General features: G+C 40.4%; 1 protein-coding gene across 3 annotated transcripts; it reads left to right on the top strand.

Annotated features, from left to right (window-relative positions):
• Nucleotides 1–30: 30 nt before the first annotated feature.
• NTPCR (nucleoside-triphosphatase, cancer-related) lies at nucleotides 31–13,468 on the top strand. 3 transcript variants are annotated; one of them, XR_008436101.1, is made up of 6 exons: nucleotides 49–132; nucleotides 2,580–2,742; nucleotides 3,829–3,931; nucleotides 6,580–6,789; nucleotides 7,156–7,276; nucleotides 11,126–11,255. XR_008436101.1 is itself a non-coding variant. In XM_053972348.1 (5 exons), exons 1-5 carry the CDS (start codon nucleotides 99–101, stop codon nucleotides 11,192–11,194), a joined length of 579 nt encoding a protein of 192 aa, XP_053828323.1. In that variant the 5' UTR covers nucleotides 31–98; the 3' UTR covers nucleotides 11,195–13,468. The 3 variants fall into 3 exon arrangements, 2 of the variants coding, with proteins under 2 accessions (XP_053828323.1, XP_053828324.1); XM_053972348.1 differs by lacking the exon at nucleotides 7,156–7,276 and having other exon boundaries at nucleotides 31–132; nucleotides 11,126–13,468; XM_053972349.1 differs by lacking the exons at nucleotides 6,580–6,789; nucleotides 7,156–7,276 and having other exon boundaries at nucleotides 11,126–13,468.
• The last annotated feature ends 320 nt before the right edge of the window (nucleotides 13,469–13,788 follow it).

The following is a 13,788-nucleotide window of genomic DNA, read 5'->3' as shown; positions in this document are numbered from 1 at the left end:
TGCCCGAAGCCTTGGGGGGCACCGCCCTCCCGGGCGGAGCGGGGCTGGGGGCGGAGCGGAGCGCCGAGTGGGGGTGAGGGCGGAGTGGGGAGCGCATCATGTCCAAGCACGTGTTTCTCACGGGACCCCCAGGTAATGGGGGCGGGAGGAGCCCGGGGAGCCGGGCAGGGGCGGTGGCGCGGCCGAGGGGATGCCGTGGAATACGGCCTGGCCTGGCTCGGCCTGGCTTGGCCTGGCTTGACCCCGCCCAGCCCGGCCCTCCGCGGTGCCGGCGGGGCTGTGAGGCGCTTAGAGCCGGGGGAAGGCAGCTGCTGCCGAGCCCTGGGCTCCGAGGAAGCCCCGGGAGCGCCTCCAGCTGCAGCTGGGCCCGGCACTGCCCGAGGTTCCGCGGCTGTGGGCCCGGAACCACCCCCCCCCCGCCCCAACGTGTCGAGATCCGAGCTGTTGCTCTAATTCGTTTGTTCCTAATGAAGTGCCACTTTACTTTTCCATCCAGTCCTCCACGGCATGCACTTTTCCAGGTGCTGCTGCTTTGTCCCTGGCTTCTGCCCTGGAGTTCAGTGTTGGGGGAAAATAAAACACCTCCCGGGCAACTAATCCTGCCTGCTTCAATATAAACTGCAGCGATTAATAATTTCTGAGAGCTCATCTTTCCTGTAACCTAATTGCGGTGATTTAGCACTTCCAGCCTCAGTGAAGTGCAGGTGTGGGTAATAACTGGTGTCCCGGATGGGCAGGCCTTGATTGAAGCAGTGAAGTAGCTTGTCATGGTAAGGGAATCTGGTTATTGTGGAGGCTGAGTGGGACATAGTATGAGGGTCAGACTCTATGGTTGATAAAGAAATTAATCTGTTATTATGATTGTAGAGCTTTCCTTTGTGCTGTGGGAGTAAAGCGGTGGGCCTAATTCTCCTTTTTATGAACATCTTGAGGATGCCTGTCTTCACTGGAATTGATTTAAAATGCTGCTGTTGGGCTGAGATAGGAATACCTTCCACCCACTTCATACTGTCTTTCCAACCACTTGAATAAAGGCAGCCTTTCAGGAGATACAGAGGTTAGAGCTGCTTAGGTCTTGTCTCTTTTCATTTACCTGAAATTGGATGTACTGTTTTGATTAGCTAAATGCCTAACTTCAAGCTTCTTTAAACTTAGTTTGAATCACTCTAGCTTGTTTGGGAGGTTACTGAATGAAAGTAAAAAAATTAGAGATAGCAAATTCACTTAGCAAAATTCACTTACAAGAGACAAGGCCTTGAAAAGATGTTGGATAATTGAGGGTGCCACATTTGTCTTTTTTTTTGTTGTTCAGCTGCCAGAAAGCCCTTTTTTTCAAATTTGAGAAGTTTGCTTAAGCATTTGACTACATGCCTTTGAAGCCACAAATATTTTGTCACTGGTATTGATTGTTAGGAAAGCAGTTCCTAAATCTGCTTAAAGTCTAAGTTAGAAATTTGGTGTGTGCATGTTGAAATGATTTCTTTTGTCATCTTTAGGCATCTCATGTTTGGTCTGTGTTCCTTATCTCCAAGAATTTGAAGGTTTATTCTGCAGGATTATTTTCTGTCATCTGAATTTTTTAAAGTAGTGGTTGAAAATGAAGCGATAGCAGTAAATAAAAGAGAGGCAGTAAAGGTGAGTTTAAAAGGAGATCATTGAGGGATGTACTTGTACAGTGGCATAGGAGAAAAACTGAAAGTATGTCTGGAACGTGGCCAGTGTTCACATTGTAAAAGGTGCATCACATTGTGCAAGGAGAGAGTTTTAAAGACCTGTCTAAGGGTAAGAAAATGAAATTATAGGGTCAGAAGATAATTCATGTAAAAAGGGACTTGGGGAAGTTTAAAGGAGTATCAGCTATCAGGCCCAACCAGGTTGCTTCAGGTTTTATCCAGTCATGTCTTGAAAACGTTAAAAGTATGTGAAGATTGCACAGCCCCTCTGGGCAACCTAATTCATGGCTTCATTGACCTCACTATAAACAAGCTTTTCTCTGTATCTAGTCAAAATGTCTCTTGATTCAGTTACCAGAAGAAACATTTTTCAGTTGTTGGGACTTTGTAAGGACTTGGTATCTCAGGGACATTAAGTGCTTCTGATTTCTACGACATCAATGGAAGAAGTGTGTCCTATTACCAGGCATCTGGTAATAGCAGTCAGCTTTGACCTTTTGATCTAAAAAGGGGCTGAACTTAGTTCTGATCTTAAAAGTAGTGAATATCAGTGGTAGAAAGGGAGATTCATCCGTCAGTCTTCCAGCAAGCTTGGATATCAGTTTTGTGCCATCTGCCTTGTGGTAAGTTTTGTGGCCTGCTCATGCATCATCTAAGCTAACAAATGCATTGGTAGCCTGGGATATTTGTACCATTCTGTTGTGAAGCTTTACAGTGTCAGTGCAGCATGCATGTTAAAAGATACTTCTGTTCTTTCCTACCATGTGGAAAAAGTAATTTGCAACCTTCAAAAGTAATCAATGTTCCCACTGAACTGAATCATTAAACTGTGGCATTTAAAAAAATGGGCTTTTAGTGCAGGAGAAGATTAATGCTGTGTGCTTTTTTTCCATTCTTTATTTTTAGGGGTTGGAAAGACTACTTTGATCCAGAAAGTCACTCAAGCTCTAAAATCCTCAGGTGTTCCTATTGATGGATTTTACACACAGGAAGTTAGAGAAGGTGGCAGGAGAACAGGATTTGATGTTGTCACTCTGTCTGGAAACCGAGGACCTTTATCTAGAGTCAGGTACTGAAGTGTTAATAACTGTAAGCAGCTTATTGTTTTATGTGTCTGCTCCAGTCCTTTGGACCTGAGATTTAATGCTCCTCCAGAAGGTGATTTCCAGCACACTTGGCTTTCAGGTTGAAGTTCTTTGCTTGGTTTTGTGTCCTAGCTGATACCTATATTGTATATGTAGGCAGTGTCTGTTGCACAGTGAAATACTGAAAATGTGCTGGGCAGGGGTGTTCTGTTCTCCCTTACTGGCAATTTTAAACCAGATAGGGGAAACATTGCTGAGCCTTTTGCTATGAGGCTTAGTCCCTTTGGGATGCAGTTAAGTAGCTTATTGTGGGCAGGGAGAAAGATTTTTGTGTTTCCGCTAGCTCAGTTATGGTGACAGAAGTGGAAAATGAAAAGGGAAATTGCATATAGCATTGTTTTAAAGAACATTTGACTGGTCCACAAAACTCATCTGAATGTTAAGAAAAAACGCGTTTCAGAGCCCCAGAAGGGGCCTCTGAAGTGCAGAGTGCCTCACACTCTCTCCTGATTCACTAGACTTAGCTTTTCATACTTAGTGCAAAACTTGGTCTATGTCCACTGTGACCTTAGCATCTCATTCACACAGAGTAGATGTGAAAATAATTTGCACTCTGTTAATAATGAAGGTGCACCTAGCACAGTGTGGTACAGCACATGCAAAGTGAATATTTTTCCAAGATAAAGGGTTTTGCAGCCCATACTGAGGTGATACCGCTCTGATGCTGTCTGTAGTGTCACATAACAAAATTCAAAGATCTAAACTGCAGGCATGAATTTTGATTTCAATGTAAATATACATGCTGACTTTTAAATGCCATTGTCCTCTATACACTGTTGAAATTTGAGCCTGCATAGTTGTGAGGGGAGCATATGGTATATTTATTTTCTGACAGCAAACTATCTGCAGTATGACATACTGCATGGTTTAGAATTTCTTTCCCTTCCTTCATAGGAAGAATTAAGGGGATTTGATTTATTTGGATAACTTCTTATAAATTCACTTGAAATGACTGCAGTGAATTCTCACTAAACTCAGTACTTTGAAGGAATTGTGTATCTCTTTTTCAGTCCCAGTTCTGATTCTTCTGCCTCAAGACGTGAATACCGGGTTGGACAATATGCTGTAGACCTTGTTTCATTTGAGCAGTTGGTTCTACCTATGCTGAGAAATGTGAGTATTCTATGAAAGCTGCTGATAAATGTATGCTTTATGATAGTCAGTGTTATTGGAAGGCCCTTTTACACAGCTAGTTTTTGATACTAATTAATGGCCTGTTTCTTGGGTATTGCTAATTCTGATGTAAGTCAGGGTCAGGAAGCTGGAGGGGCAAATCTGGCTAGTTCTCTTGTCATTATTGTGGTGTTGGAGAGATTGCAGTCCTGTGAGCAGGACCTCCTTGACCTGAAGAGGCAGCAGGTAGGAAATTTCTTCCTATGTCACTGTCTCACACTGGAAAGCAAACAAAATGCACTGGATGGAATCACTGAAGAAAAAGGTTTTTGCTGTTGCTCTTCTTTACAGACTTTTTTCCCCCCCTCTTCCTCTGATTTCCATCTTCTGAGAGTAGAAGCATTTGTTTCTTGAATCCAGTGAGTCTTTTTGATTACCATTGTATAAATACCTGCAGAGTGATAATACCAGCCTGATTATTTGGGATTTAGCCTGCTGCACAAGGAGTGCTCTGGCTGTGTCAAGACTTCCCACACTATCCTTTTGCTAATATTCTGTCACTGCTTTTTTTCTTCTCCTTCCTTTCTCTCACTCCAACCTTTCCCATCTCCAAAATTCACCAAGAACAGATTTGATTTCGGCAATAACATACCACAGTGTGCAGCAGCTGCTGAACTGTACTACTAAAAAAATCCTGTTGTGATTTTTCTACACTGCCAATGCTCAAGGGGACAAGAAAGAAGGAGGTTTTTTTTGTGAACTTAAAACAAAAAGCCCAAAGAGGTCCAAGGAGCAAAAATGAGATTGAGGATATGATTCTTGTTTTTGTCAAAGAACATTGAAATCTGAGAGTAGGAAAGCAAGGATGTTGGGGCAAGGGAGAAGGGAAGTAATTAAAAAATGGGACAACTTTTATATGTTAAATTCCACTGTAGCCATATTTACGATGTTAGTAAATAGAAAGATAGTTTATTTAAAAATAATTCATTAGGCCAGTTTCTGTACTTGGAATCCTTTTACCACTGAAATCCAGGAGAGATGTTCCTAGAAAAGTGTTAGCAGTGTTGAATTTTTTCCATTATTTATATAGCTTTCTGCAATTACAAGAAAGTGTAGAGAAGAACTGGGGCCAGCAGAGTCACACAGTGAATGTGCCCATGCTCATAGAAAGTGTTGTTTATCAGTTTTGTGGGCATGTGGTCACACGTGAAGATGGCCCAGTGTGGAAGAGGAGAGTGAGGAAGATGAGAGAACTGAAACAAGGAGAGACAAATAAAGAATGAGGGTAGGAGCATCAGAGGTATGTTCTGGTTTGATGAGAGAGCAGCACAGAATGGACACATGCCCATTTATACTTGAGGACAGATTCAGCTCTTAAGGCTTTTTTCACTCTAGTGAGAATGGGCTAGATCCTGCAGTGGAAAATCTCTCTGATTCTGCAAGCTTTTATCAGGCAGGAGAGATAGTTTTTATCAGGTTTTTTTTCAAAGCAAAATACTCTCTTCCTCAAGATGTGACCTAGTGACTAGTATTGGCTTTTTGGCTCACTGATCTATTAAAGGATTTTTAGATAAAACAGCTACTCAGTAGGGACCTAGCTTGAAAGGATTTTAGGATGCATGTTAAACAGTTCTTTCACTTTCCCAGAAGCAAATGCTTTGCCTTCATAAGGAATATGTTTCGATCTTTTTTTTTTTTTTTTTTTTTTTTTTAGTTTCTGTGCTGTATGGCTTGTATTGGTACATATTCATGGATCTATAGTAGTTTTGAATTGAGTTGATTTTCTCCCCACTTCTACAAATAATGGAGTACAGTTCTCAGTCACTTTTAGCAAAGTAGGGTAGGCAGTACAGTTGAAGGCAGTACAGTTGAGTGCCTTTCCCTCAATAGCAATCACCCTTGTTTTCACCCTGCTGCTCCAACTGCCTGCAGCATGGCACTGTTTGGCACAGCATTCACTTCATGGAAAAAACAAAGAAGCCTCAAATGTGGTTAACTGTGTCTCTCCTACTATCCAGTGGCTAGGACTACAGAATAAGGTATATCTCAATATGTATCTGTTCTAATGTGAGAGACCCTTGCAGATGGCTTGGTTATTATCCAGACACCTTTGAAGACAGTCAGTAGCTCTGAGTGAGATGCTCCATCATCCCAACTACCAGAGGAGAAACTTCCAAATCTAGATTTAATGGAAGCCTTCTTTTAGATACCTGTTTTGTGTGACTACTGATCACATAATCAAATGTAATCACTACATGCATAATTTAGTGGGAAGAGTAAAGTTTTTAAAAATTGCTGACCCTCAGAATGATTGAGAGCTGCTTGTAAAAGTGCAGTTCTTAATTGTCAGGTAGCTCATATGAGACCATTGTGAGAATTCTGCTTCAAAGAAAATCTGATGTTAAGGATATTTCCTATTGTAGTTGGTATTTATACTGTATGGTTGTTTCCATCCTTCCAAAAATCTGTCCTAAAAATGAAATGACAGATTTATAAGTCTGTCATTTACCAGCAGTACCTTTGACTTCCTGCTTTCCCCAGTATTACAGTTGAATTTGTTTCTTTTGGAGGTATTTCTTCTGTCAGCATAGAGATTATGTCTGTTGCTTGTTATAAGTTTTGCTGTTTACAGATGCTCTTTTCTACAGGTAAACCATGGTGGTGACACAGAGAAAAGAATTTGTGTCATAGATGAGATTGGTAAAATGGAACTCTTCAGCCACGCTTTTATTCAAGCTGTTCATCAAACGCTGGCTGGCTCAGGGACTGTGGTGCTTGGAACTATTCCAATACCTAAGGGAAAACCACTGGATCTTGTTGAAGAAATAAGAAATAGAAAAGATGTTAAAGTGTTCAATGTGAGTAATATTTAATATCTTTAAAGAGCCTTCTGTTCTAGGTTACTTGTTTAGATTTGGCTCTGTTTAAAAACTGTTACTGCCAATTGATAGCTGTGGGTAGCTTGCATGAAATAAGTTTTTTAGTTTCCATTTTATTCTTAATGGGCAGGTGTTCACCTTATTAAAAAAAATCCCATTTGGCACTAACTGTAGCCGTCTCACACAGGTGGCTTTGCTTGTGAGGGGCTGCAGAAGTAATGCTATAGTTGTTTTAAAAGGTTTCTTTGTTGTAGTATTATTACTGTATAGGTATTCATTATTCCTAAGAGTTAAATCTTCTAAAATACAGTCAGATTTTTAACCTTTTCTTTTTTTTTTTTCCAGACTGGCTTGCAGAAACATTACTAGTAGTCATATTCAAGGAAAAAAAAAAAAGCAGCAGTGGAGTTTGCAGGAATGATTTATAGAAGAAAGACAGTTGTAAATGGAGTGTACTTTCTCTGCAGTCAGTGAACCAATTTTGGAATTCATTATGTTACTTTTACAGGCATAATTTTCAGAATATTAGGGCCTCAGAATACATTTCTGATCAATTACAGGGCGGTTCTGAAAAACTTCCCACAGCAAAACTTAGCTTGTTCCTAGGGGAGTGTATGTGTGAGGTTTCCTTAACATCAGTAAGTGTCCTTGATGCTTCACAAAAACAAAGGCACCTCTCACTCCTTAGGTTTATGTTGTTTCCTATTCAAAGCTGGCTTAAAAACCTGCAGTGCTCAAAGTTCCTCAGCTTTACTTTAATTGAGAGTCCCATCGACATTTTCAGTTTCTGTTTTTATATTAAATATTGAAGTAAATGCTAAAGCAACTGTAGGAGCAAAGATGAGAGATTATTCCTTTCCTTGCATAAACATTCAACTCCCTTCATTACTTTCAGAGGTAAACCCCCAGGTTTTTCCACTACCGAGCTGATGTGTGTTTGTAGTCAGGCTGTTAAACAGAAATGCACATAAATGTGAATTTTGTATGAGCAGCTTTACAGGGGTAGGACTGGGGAAGAGAGGATGGAGAAGCCTTGCTGGAAGTACCAGTCATTCAGTGCTTAGGCTGCAGTCATGGCAGGACATGGTACATACATTGGGTCCTCTTGTGAGAGGAAACGGGGCTAGAAGACAGCATTTGGCTTTTCAAGGAAGCTTTTGAGGCTTCTACTGTCTCTTTTTTTATCAGGTGATATTCAGAGGGCATGGGCTACTCAGCCCTGGGTTTTCAGCTGTATCAGTCTGCTGATAAATCTTTCTCTCAAGTACTGACTCCAGCCAGCAAAAGTCTTTCTGTAAATTTTGATGGAGTAGTGTTTTATCTAGCTAAAAGATCTTTACTAAAACAATGACCCATCCTGTTCATGCTGCGGAGATTAAGACATGCAGAATTCTTTAATTAAATAGACATGTCTGGTGAATCCATTAACCAAAAGCATGGACGTGAAATGTGTGACAGACTGCAGTCATTCCCAGGTGTCACAGACCTGCTAAGCTGAAGTCTTGTGCAGGAGAGCATCTGTCTCTCTTGCTCCAGTGACACACTACATGCTCTTTCCCAGCTGGTTCAAATGTGTGCAGGAGCAGAACCTGCCCGTGGGGAGTCAGAGGTGTTAGTAGCTGAAGTGGATACTGGGTCACCAGCTGTTTTCTTCAAGGGCTGTGGCATGGGGAAACCTGGAGTGTCCAAATAGCTCATAGTCAGTAATTTCTTACTAACTTGGATGAAGCCTGGAAGTGTACAGAAGTAGGTGGCTAACTTCGAAAACATTCTGCCTGCTTTGTCACTTAATATGGCGTTAGGCTGCATTCAAATAGTTCATCTCAGTTTTTTCATCCTGCTCCTAGTGTCACAAGGACAGTTCTGATGAGAGAACAGCTGTTTGGTGTTTTACAGTCCCTTCTGTCTTGAAAGCATATTTTGTTGGTGTAAGTGGGCCCAGATGCCCTAAAAGCAATTCAGCATTTAGTCCCAAATGTTTAATTTATTATGTTTAGGGCACTTAACGATAGGAGCTCTGATATTTAACACATTTGTTTCTATTGTTACCCAGTTCCATTTTGCTGAGAACTAAACTTTCCAGTGAAACTACAGAGGCTCTTTTTGCACTGCCTGTGTCTGTGTAGTTTTGCAGACATGGTAGCATGAATAGGATCAGTTTATCCTTAGCAGCTGGCAGATACTAATTTTTCTCCTATTTTCCCATCTATTAATTTTGCTTGCTTGAAACCCATTAGTTGCATATGCCTATTAAGAAAGAAAACAGTGAAATGGATAGGGAGAAGAAAAGGTTCCATTTGAACAGATTGTATACGAGTGGTTTCCTTGATGGTGTTTTTAACAGTTAGAGGAAGAAAGCTTTTGTCCTCTATAGTTGCCTGCTTGGAGTCTAGGTGGCAATTTCCTCCAAATTACATAAATGCTTAATATAAGCTGTTGTAGATGTCGGCATCTACAGTTATTTTCAACTCCTTTCTAAAAACACACCCATCTGTTTGTACATTCAGTACAGATACTGGGAGATTTGTTCTCTCTGGGAAAGCTGCCTGCACAGAATGTCTCCAGATCTTAAGAGGAGACTTATATCTATCAAACAGCCTTTGTAAAACAGTTGTGAAAATTTCCTAGCGCTTGGCGCTTTCTCTCTGCTGCTCTCACTGGACTTCTGGCATGTAGGTATGGAAAAAGGATAGATAAAATGTAGTATTGTTTTTGTTGGCTGGGAGGGAGTGGGAAGAGCTATCAAATGTGCAGAAGGTCCTTTGAAAGTCAGGATATCAGTACACTTGCTGTGAGATTTAAGGTTTGGCTCATGTGTGCTGTGTATTGTTTACCTTGGGGTCCCAATAGCCTTACTGAAGAGCATTCTTTGTTGTCTTGCTCTCTTTGTTTTTGTGGGGTTTTCTCATAAAGCTTGGACTGATTTTCAGTAAAAACAGTGACATTTTCAGACATTCCTTCCTTTTCATTACTCTTCCCCCTCGCTTTTTTTTTTTCAGTGTCAGTTTTTCATTAGTCCCATGTTGATCTGCTGTCTTGAATTCAGTGGTAGGTGAGACCACTGTCTGTAGGTTTTACAGTGTTGGTTTACAGCACTTGGATAGGATGTGTGTGACTGTAAATAGTGGTAGATCCTTGGGCCAAATTCTTCAGATAGAACTGTCACCTATTTAACAACAACAACAACAATAATAATAGTAGTACTTTCTCCTGTTCATTATTGACTGTAATACTGGAATGGGTACAAATACTTGTGCTCACATCCTAAATACAGATGCAGGGAGTGCAGTGGAACCTTGCTGGTTTTATGCTGTGCATGGTGTTGTGTCTCTTTCCTCGTCAAACAGCTTTTCTACAACTTTGTATGAATGCCCTTACTTATTTTTTCTGCTCACATGTCTTTGTCTGATTTCTTCCTGCCCTCTCTGCAGGGATCTGAACATGGGGAAAATTCCTTAGACTTTTTAAAATGAAGCTTTTCCTGATGCTTCACAGTTGCTTGTTACTCCTTTACAACCCCAGTCACCTCCCCAGGTTTTGTTTGAGTGAGTAATGCATGGCGCTGTGGGTCACAGGGCTCTGGATCAAGACCCAGTCTGTCAGGAAGGGATAATTTACACACACACAGCCCCCAGCTCTGTGCCCCTGGGAGCTGAGCTGACTAGCAAGCACGAGCACTTGCTTGGCAGTTTACAGTCATCTGTATTCACATATGCTGGACTTAAAGCCCAGCATTCCCATGGACTGGTCAGCCAAAGGCATATCTCAGTGTGCTACAAAACACCCCAGCTTTCTCAAATAGTTTTATTTATTTTCCAGGGTGTTTCTTTCCTGTAGGAATAAGGTTTCTCAGAGTACAGAGTTATGCTGCTAAGGCTGTTTTAATTTTTTTTTCTTTGCAGATGTTTTTGACTAGGTCTGTCATCTTAATAAATACACCCCTTTCAAGTAATGAAGGCATAAGCACTCCACTTTATATTAGGAAAGTTAAATTTGGTAGTTGAAAAGGATTTCTAGTAATGACAAAAGTGCATGCTGGTTCTTTGAGTGATTCTTGTTAGTTACTCAAGCCCTGAATAATACTGCAAAATACCACAGGCAATTAAATCAAAAGATCACTAAATATTCAACTGGGGCTTTTGTGGGTTTAGCATACTGTGTTCTCAGTAGCAGAAGAAGGCAGGTGTTTGACACTCAACATTCCTGCACTGAAAAAGAAATGCATTAGAATTTTTGCTTTGATTTGTTTTTGAAGTAAACACTGGTATAGAAGCTATTCATGAAATTACATCAGTTTTAATTTTCCTTTCTCTAGGTTAGTAAAGAAAACAGAAACAGCATTTTGCAAGACATCTTGGCAGCTGTGGAATCCTGCAGAAAATGAAGACCTTTTCTGTCCTGTAAACACTAAAGCTTTCATTTCAACAAAATATTACAACATTTCATGGATGGTTTAGAGTCTGTCCTTCCTGCTTTAGCCCCCTGGAGGCTTTACTGGAGCCACCAGGGTAAGCAGGGTAAAGCTGGTAATGCTCTAAAATGGGATAGCAGGATTGTAATTTATTCAGTTCACTGAATTAAAAAAATTGAACAGATGTGTAGCTAACATCCAGTTCTAATCTGGGTGTTCGGAAGTTAGGTGGTCAACTCTGATCTGAGTTACCTCATGTGAAAACAATTAGCTGTAAAATCTGTTGGAGATCTTAAGTCTTTCTGAGTGTGTTCAGATCAATTCAATGTCTTCCTACAGATCAGTTCAATATCTGCAACAGAACAGAACCATGTCCAAAATGTAGATGAGTCCTGCCTGGTTATTTAGGAGTACAGTTGTTGGTGACCCAGCTTAGGTGTATTCAAGTGTGTTTTAGCATGGGTGCTGACAAATCAGCAGGTAGAGGATATAAGCAGATGGGCTCTCTCCTCCTACCCCCAGGCCGCCCTGTCTGCAGTTGCAGTATAAGAAGGGCTATCCAGAGTTTCAAGAAGACTTCCTGTATTCATGAGTGACATTTACAGAATTCCATTTTGGGAGGAAAAATAGGCAAATCTATCCTCTCTTGCATGGCCCAGACACTAATTGGTAAGAGGACTGCATTTTGAATTAATTTTCCATTTCTGGTGGCAGTCCTGTCCCACACCCCCTTACAAAAAAAAAAAAAAAAAATCTTCGAGTCCATGAAGTTAATAAAATCTTGTGTTTTTCATGCTGCATTTGTTAAGTCATAATTGACTTAATACTGCATTTGTCTATATTAATTTTACAGTCTGCTATGTTTATTGAAACTTATGTTTGTTTGGGTTTTTTTGCCTTATTCAATTCTGTACATGCTTAATGGTGAAATAAAAGTTTGAGAGTGTTAGACAATATGTTTCCCTGTGAGGAATGCAAATGTTCAAAATGTTCAGCAAAAGTGCTGCCACTTAATCAGTTTTGCATGTTATGAAAACAGAATTCCCTCCCAGGTGCACACTGTTCATTGTAAAATTTATGGTCATCTCTGGCTGAAGAAAGTTGTTAAAAATTCAGTTGTTTGTTAACTTTTTTTCTGTTCAGTTCAATGACTGTTAAAATGAGCAAACTATTTAAAGGCATCTTCAAGTATCATTTTATTGATTTATTTCTGTAAAACTGACACCCAGTGTTATATAGGGCTGGATGGCGATAGGTATTTTTACATACGCCCTGCAAACACCTCCTAGGAGCATAGTGGGAATGTTCTTTCTCTTTCCTGTATGCAGAACAAGGGTCTGGTAGAAGCATTGCACCTCCACAGGTGGTAGGAGGTGCATGCCATGTTAAAGGATGCCATGGGCTCATTGCCTCACTGCCTTGTTAGGACTACCTGTCTGCCCAAATCCATGTAGATGGTAGTACTGTCTTCATCATACCTGGGGAAAAAGAAGACTCCTCTTAAGAGTCTCCACTTAGCAATGTACAGCTCCTGGCTGCTATTTGCAAAATAAGGTTGTGCTCTAAAGACACACTAATCCCTTAATTGCTTTAGGCATTCTACTCAGACACAACACCTTTTTAGATGTGGAGGACTTGGGACCAAAGTAAACTTTGTCAGGGCTGTGTTTCTTTTGAATAGAAACCTCTCTGCACCTAAGTGTTGGGTGCTCTCCTGTTTCAATGTTAAGTCTTTTAAGCTATAAAATATGCTGCAAAAGAATAGTTCTTTCAATGATTAAAGAGTTATCCAAAATCTAGTACAGTTTTAGTGGCACTACTGTTGAGTCTTAAATGAGAAGTGACCTTTAAAGCTAAATAAAAAATGAAGAGATTTGACATTTCTCTGGTAGAGGTTCTGTTAGGAGTCAGTCTTCTGAATTCTGGTTCAGCCAGTATTGCTGAGAGATGCCTTTATATGGTGTTTACTACCCATAAAAGTAGATACATTGCCCTGCATATAGTGCCATGATGCCTACTGTAGTCCCATCATTTAGTAGAGTGTGGAGGAAGAAATCCCCAAACAATTAGAACAAGAAGTTTGGGGAACTTCTGATCCGTGCCTATTACTATAGGCACTTTTAATCCATTGTCTCATGGTTTTGTACTGAGGCTAGATAATCACTAGAAAATTTGGTGGAGTTTTCCTTCTCTGGAACTATGAGTGAAATATCAGCTTTTAAACTAATGCATATTTTTCTAATGACATCAGTGTCTCTTGTTTATTGCTACCTATCTCAAGATTGGCGAGTGTCATTAATTTGTTGTCCTTTTTTAAAACCTGTTTTCTCTCTGAGCTAGAGTGCTTTTCAAGAGAAATAAAGAGAGATTCTGTCATCTGTGTTCAACAGGAGAATGTACATGACCTTAACAGTCATGTCTGGCCTTTAAATCTCAGATGATCCTGAAGATACAATTTGCCTGTTTAAAATACACGTCAAGCGAGTGAGAAAGTTGTATTTCCAACTGCGTGTTAAGTTTTTATGACAACCTGTGTTTACTTTAAAGGTAAAAATTTATTGTCTGGT

Source organism: Vidua macroura, chromosome 3 (genome assembly GCF_024509145.1).
Source record: "Vidua macroura isolate BioBank_ID:100142 chromosome 3, ASM2450914v1, whole genome shotgun sequence".
In the NCBI taxonomy this organism is placed as follows: domain Eukaryota; kingdom Metazoa; phylum Chordata; class Aves; order Passeriformes; family Viduidae; genus Vidua; species Vidua macroura.
Note: the sequence above shows the minus strand (reverse complement) of the source record. Positions and strands in the feature narration are given on the sequence as shown.